Below are 6,392 nucleotides of genomic sequence, written 5' to 3'. Positions count from 1 at the left end.
ATGTTCTGAGGAAATATCTGTCTACTTCTTTCATATAGCAAGGCTACATGGACTTGCTATATGACTTGCGTTTGACATTTCTTTACTCTCTCACTTTATAAATCTTCCAATGAACAGCAGTACCAGATGATATCTTAACGTCAACTTAATGTTTCATTCACTGTGGAAGTTATATATGTGAAACTACACTATTGATGCTACAAATAAGGAAACTGAAATATCATTTCATTTTTGTTAAATTTTGAATATTCAAATTCCTCCCACCAAAAGCCCAAGCCTACAAAAGTTATGTCAGATGGAACTGAACAGCCATTGAGCCAACATTAAGACAACATAACCACTGCTGCAGACGTAAGTTTTTATCCTCAGCTCACACTGTTAATTATTTTTTTCATTAGCTGTGTATCCATTTATATATCGGCTAAAGGATATGTATTTATTGGATGTTTTCTTTCTTTATTCTTGATATCAGCATTAATATTTGTAGTACTTTGTTGTTCCTGCTTCTTAAATTAACAGAAGCTTTAATGAAGTGATGGTCAATTTAAGTCAGTGGTTCTCAAAGTGTGGGGCGCGCCCCCTGGGGGAGGGCGCCGTGCCATTGTAGGGGAAGCGGGGGAAGCGGTATGGATGAATGAAAAAGAAAAACGGTTACACAAAAGGGTTTCACTGTAAAGATGGTTTGTAGTTTTGTTGCAACCTGAAGTGTGAAATAAACTTCAGTGGAGTTTGAAAACAAAATACCTGTTGAGCGGTTGAACGAGGTGTGTGCCCTTAGATTTATTTTTTTTCTTGTTTGGGGGGGATTTTATTGTAATCCATAGGGGGCCCCAAAAAACTTTGGGAACTACTGATTTAAATTAAGTTGTATATCTTTTTGAGAAGGTTCTTAAAGTGTGGTTATTTTACTTATTATGGTAGTTCAATCTGGAGAGACTCAGACGGAGAAAAGACGAGGGGGTGGTGTTGGGTTGAGCTCGGCTGGAGAGCGAAGGACGCCATGGATGGAGGTCATTATCAACTGGGACTTGGACGGTGATTGGACGTGACGTGGCTTGGTCCAGCGTTGATTGGCCGACGTCTGTAGGCGGGTCGCTTCAATTAGCAGGTACCGGTGGGGATAAAAGAGTCTTCCAGTTTGAATTTGCGCCTAGGCTTCATGACACAAGTATCTTCTGTGCGTCCCTAAAACACTAAAATAGACATATTGGTAAAATCCTAAGTAAATCTTTATCAAATTATTATAAATCTTCAAGAAAGTTTCTATGAAGACCGAGTTTTTATCTTAGCTTAGCCTTTTTTAAATGTTACAATTTATTTTTCAAATTTTACATGCTTTCTCCATCAGAGGCAAATCTGTGAAAAGACAACATCAGATACAACGTCTAACAGCAAATATGAAGTGGAATCTGCTTCTGCTCATTTGGATGAGTAAGTATCTCTACATGAATTATGTTGCAGGGTTTTTTAAAATAATACAATACAGCTTAATTTTCTCGTAGAGGACCAATATATGGTAACAAAGACATGTTGAAAAAAAATAGCATAAAATCTATGATCTAATTGCCATGTTCCACTTTATAACATCCTCATGATTAACTTCACCAACATTTTCTGCTGTTTCAGGTCAATGTTATGCAATGATTTGTCAGCTCTATCAGTATCACTACATTAATGAGAATAAAACCTGGACTGAAGCTCAGCAGTACTGCAGAGAGAATCACGCTGACCTGGCCACAGTGACTAACATGAAGGACATGAAGAGACTCATCAACATCTCAGCTGGAGATCAGAGTGAAGCTTGGATTGGTCTGAATGATCAAACAAATGGTATCAGAACATGGTTCTGGTCTCTACCTGGAGTGGAGTTCAATGAAAGTGAGACAAACTGGAGCCCAGGAGAACCAAATGATTATAGAGGGATGCAGAACTGTGGAATCCTATGGAATTACCTGAAGTGGGACGACATATCCTGTAATGAAAATCTTTATTTTCTCTGCTATAACGGTGAGAACATTTGAAATTTAAGACTTAAGTGAAATTCAGGATTGTAGATGGAAATGTATTAAAAGTAAAAAGAAAGACTAAAAATGTTACATTTATCATGAGAAAAAAAATGGAACTTTGAGTGATTCAGTTACTTGAAAATGTTGTTGTTGTTCCAACTTCTGATTTAAAATTGTATTCTGCGGGGAAAAAAAATCTTTAGATTGATCGATCTTCACACTTTGTCTATTTCACAGACAGTAATTCGTCAAAGAAATTCCACTTGATTCGAGAAAATAAAAACTGGACAGAAGCTCAGAGTTACTGCAGAGAGAATCACACAGACCTGATCAGTGGAACGAAGCAACTACAGGATGAAGAAGTGAAGAAAGAAACCAGCTCTGTGGGAAGATATACATATATTTTTACCGGTCTGTTCAGAGACACCTGGAGGTGGTCAGATGGAAGCAGTTTCTCTTTCAGACACTGGAATCTGAAGTTTGATAATCAGAGAATCAACAGTGGTCAATGTGCCATGACTGTGTTTGATGATGGAGGCAGATGGAAGAATGAGAACTGCACTGAAAGAAAACCCTTCATCTGTTATGATGGTGAGATGTTCTAATAGATATTCCCACAATAAAAGAAGGTAATTTTATTGATATAGCACAATTTCAGCAACAAGGCAATTCAAAGTGCTTAATGCTGTGTGGCAAAAAAAATAAAAAATAAACAAATTAATGTATTCATCTAGAAAGTAAGTGAGTAAGTAAAGTTTTTAAAGCGCTTTTCACAGACATAAAATCACAAAGCACTGTACAATAGAAATCAACCTTAAAACCATTCAAAACATAAAACCAACATAAAAAACATAATAAAATCAAGAGATTAAAGCCTGGGAAAATAAAATGCTTTTAGTTGCTTTTTAAAAATTTCCACAGAGTCAGCAAAACGGAGCTGTAAGGGCAAACTGTTCCACAGCCTTGGTGTCACCGACTGAAAGGCCTGGTCCCCTTTAGTTTTTAACCATGTTTGTGAAACAACCAAAAGATTCAGAACGAAGACCAGCAGATAGTTAAAAACTGACAAAGAAAATCAGGGGCCTGGCCATGTAATGCTCTGAATGTCAGCACAAGAACTTCAAAATGAATTCTAAAATCATCTGGAAGCCAGTGTAATGACTATAGAACAGGAACGATTTCACATAATTTACTGTATTTGGTGAGAAGTCTGGCTGCTGCGTTCTGTATTGATTGCAAACGTGAAATTGTGGATTTATCCAGGCAGTAAAAAAGGTCGCTACAGTAGTGCAGACGAGATGGCACAAAATCATGAATGATTTTCTCCAGGTCAACTCTGGAGACCATTGGTCTAATTTTAGAAATGTTTCTTAAATGACAGAAACAGGATCGGGAAACAGCCTTAATGTGAGAGTCGAAACCTAAGGATGAATCACATGTGACACCTAGATTTTTTTTTTACCTTTGATTTTACTAACAGGCAGAAAGATGCAATTGTCTGGCTGATATTTTGGTGCAAGTGACTGGGAGCAATAATCATAGTTTCTGTCTTACCAGTGTTTAAAACCAGAGAGTTACTGGAGAGCCAGTCACTGATATGGGACAATCATTGGACAAACATTCTACTTATATACAGTAGATATTCATTTTATATTTCTCAAATTACTAAAACAGTTAAAATTTCAAAATCTTCCCTCAATTAAGATACATTTTTGTTTCTCCATGTTGTATCTCACTGTGGTTAAACCTAAAACCTAAAGTGTGAATTATTTTGATTGTCCTGTGATCTTCTCTGACAGATAAAGTGATCCTGATCAAAGAAAATAAAACCTGGAAGGACGCCTTGACCTACTGCAGAGATCCCCACCATTATGATGACCTGGTCACCATCACCAACATGGATGATCAGAGATGGATCCAGGAGAAAACCAAGAATGCATCGACTCCTTTTGTCTGGTTGGGTCTGCGCTTCAACTGCACTCTTAATTTCTGGTTCTGGGTCTGTAAGGAGATGATCAGCTATCAGAACTCGACCTCAGCAGGATGGATGAACAACTGTAACACGTCTGGAGCCATGCAGGCTGGAGGAGAACATAGATGGTTCCAAAGAAACGACACAGAGGAACTGAACTTCATTTGCTCTAAGGTTTAAAGCTCTACATCGTAGCATTAGGGCCACAGCAGACCAAAGGAACGATGAGGGCAAAGACGAGATAATGTTGATTAGATGCAGACTGTCTCTTAAAAATGTATCAACAGAAAGTCCTTTATTAGTTGGTCCAAAACTCCTGGCTGTAACAGAGGAGCTCACGTCTCTCCTGTTGTATTGTATTTGCACTGATTACCTGTTTATGGTATAATTTGACTTTAACTTCACCTCTTATAAAAATAAATAGTTAAAGTTTCTACTCGTAATCTACTTGTAGTCCCAAGGACTGGGTATAAAACTCAAGCTTTCTTTGTTTGGACATTGTCTGAAGAGTCTGGACTCGTTTAAAATGCTGTGGAGGACATTCTTGTTCAAATGTACTTTTCCTTGAGACCCACTGACGTAATATTAGTATTATATATCGAAGTAGTTGTGTCAACGTAGTTTTGCTCTCTGAAGAGGCGAATCTGATGTTCAACCTTATGAGACAACAAAGACAGCGTAAATTCTAGCATCCAAGTAGACCGGGGGAAGTTGGAGGTTTGGGGTTGTGGAGGGCAACCAGTGACGACAACAACATCATACAAATGTAAATTTTATGGCCCTGGTGTGTGTGTGTGTGTGTGTGTGTGTGCAAATCAGTTAAGGTGATGAGTAGGGTAAAACTGGAAAGACACTTAGCCCTCAGGAGTAACACAGGGCAGGCAGCGCTGACCACTGACTTTCGCACGATAGAGAGGGGTGCCTGAGGCAAAGCACCGCAGGCTCCCCTTCCAATCCAGACTAAGCCTGGAGTCAGGTCAGCCCGGCGGCTGGGATCCTGTACAACCACCCTTTCACCAAGTGGAGCTTATCTACACGCCAGTTCATGAGTGATGTCATGACCAATGTATGCAATCTTGAATTTTAATTTGGACAAAAGAGGATAAATGAAGTTTAGTATGAAGTGATTCACTCAAATCAACTGTTACAATTCAAGCATGTAGCTAACTGTGAAACTAGGATTGGAAATGGCTGCACAAAGGTCATGTCTAATCCCCCCGAGTGTCACCCGCAAGCCTCAGTTTTACTTTGATTAATCTTTTTTGAAAATATAGTAAAATTGTTTCTAGTCGTTAAGAGTATAACGGATTTTATCAAAGTGCGCAATGTTTTCTCTCTCTCTGTTTTTAGGAACAAACACATAAAAACTATGCAATATTTAGTTCGATCACCAACCAGGTTTTTGTTCTATGTTGAACGCTAATTTATTATTAAACAAACTGAGGTAATTTATTTAACTCAGAAAGACAGATGTTACAGGAAATAGAAACTTTGCAACTCCGTCTGTAACGTAAAAACCCTTAACCTTATTTTTTTCCACATACTGAATTAAAGCAACATTTATTTGTGATCAAGCTGTAGTTTAGCAAATTCCTGCTGTTTTCCGTTCTTTTTTTTTTCCTCTCTCCCCTCCAGGGGGTCTTTTTGTGGACTCTAGTGTCCCTTATATTAGGCTGACAGGAAAGGGGGGAAGTACATGTGGCAAATGTCGCCGGGTCCGGGAATCGAACCCGCGACGTCGAGGACTCAAGGCCTCCAAACGTGGGTCACGCTATCCCCTACGCCACCACAGCACCGTTCATTCCGTTCATTTCTTGATCATATATCAATGTGTGGAGCTCATATTTCAGGTGAGTGCCAATTATTTTTTATGTATTATATGTATTATTGAAAAGTCCACTTATTTCAGGAACTTTATCACTAACTGAAATACATTATATAGATTAATTACACAGAGATGGATGTTTGAAAGTAACTTATTTCTGTAAACTATGATTTTCCGCTTACAGCTAATAAAAGCATGATATTTAAACTTAAAGTATCACATCAGACCTGTAGCCTTTATGAAAAATAAGTTTAAAAATACCTGCTTAAAGGTTGTCAATTTTCAAAAGGTACTTTTTATCTGACAAATGAGCCTCACTGGGAAGCATACTCTTACTTATTAAATATGACTGTAATAATCTCACATTTGCCACGATGAACTGGCGGAATAAAAAAACTTCACTGTAAAAAAATTGTTGAGTAGAGGTTGAACAAACTGCTTGGATGCAGCTGACTGTAGAACCGTCCATCAGCTCCTGGTGACATAACTCTGACGCTGTTGTCTGCCATCAGGCCAGAATGTCAGGCCTCTTGAAAAACAAGTTTGCACAGTGAGTGTGGATAACAAAGCTGTGCGTATTCATGGTCGA

At 38.4% G+C, this 6,392-nt stretch overlaps 1 protein-coding gene across 1 annotated transcript; it reads left to right on the top strand.

The window, feature by feature from the left end:
* Window positions 1-322: 322 nt before the first annotated feature.
* On the top strand, window positions 323-5,548 carry LOC116725327 (C-type mannose receptor 2-like). Its single transcript, XM_032571286.1, has 6 exons — window positions 323-351; window positions 922-1,108; window positions 1,349-1,431; window positions 1,627-2,007; window positions 2,244-2,597; window positions 3,806-5,548. The coding sequence occupies exons 3-6, from the start codon at window positions 1,398-1,400 to the stop codon at window positions 4,156-4,158; spliced, it is 1,122 nt and encodes a 373-aa protein (XP_032427177.1). The 5' UTR covers window positions 323-351; window positions 922-1,108; window positions 1,349-1,397; the 3' UTR covers window positions 4,159-5,548.
* The last annotated feature ends 844 nt before the right edge of the window (window positions 5,549-6,392 follow it).

This window comes from Xiphophorus hellerii, chromosome 9 (genome assembly GCF_003331165.1).
Source record: "Xiphophorus hellerii strain 12219 chromosome 9, Xiphophorus_hellerii-4.1, whole genome shotgun sequence".
NCBI lineage: Eukaryota > Metazoa > Chordata > Actinopteri > Cyprinodontiformes > Poeciliidae > Xiphophorus > Xiphophorus hellerii.
This window is presented reverse-complemented; position numbering and strand designations above follow the sequence as displayed.

Coding starts and splice junctions, on each gene's coding strand:
- LOC116725327 (XM_032571286.1), top strand. CDS start 1,398: ATGAAGTGGAATCTGCTTCTGCTCATTTGGATGA. Junction 1,432..1,626: donor GCTTCTGCTCATTTGGATGA/GTAAGTATCTCT, acceptor CTGCTGTTTCAG/GTCAATGTTATGCAATGATT. Junction 2,598..3,805: donor ACCCTTCATCTGTTATGATG/GTGAGATGTTCT, acceptor CTTCTCTGACAG/ATAAAGTGATCCTGATCAAA.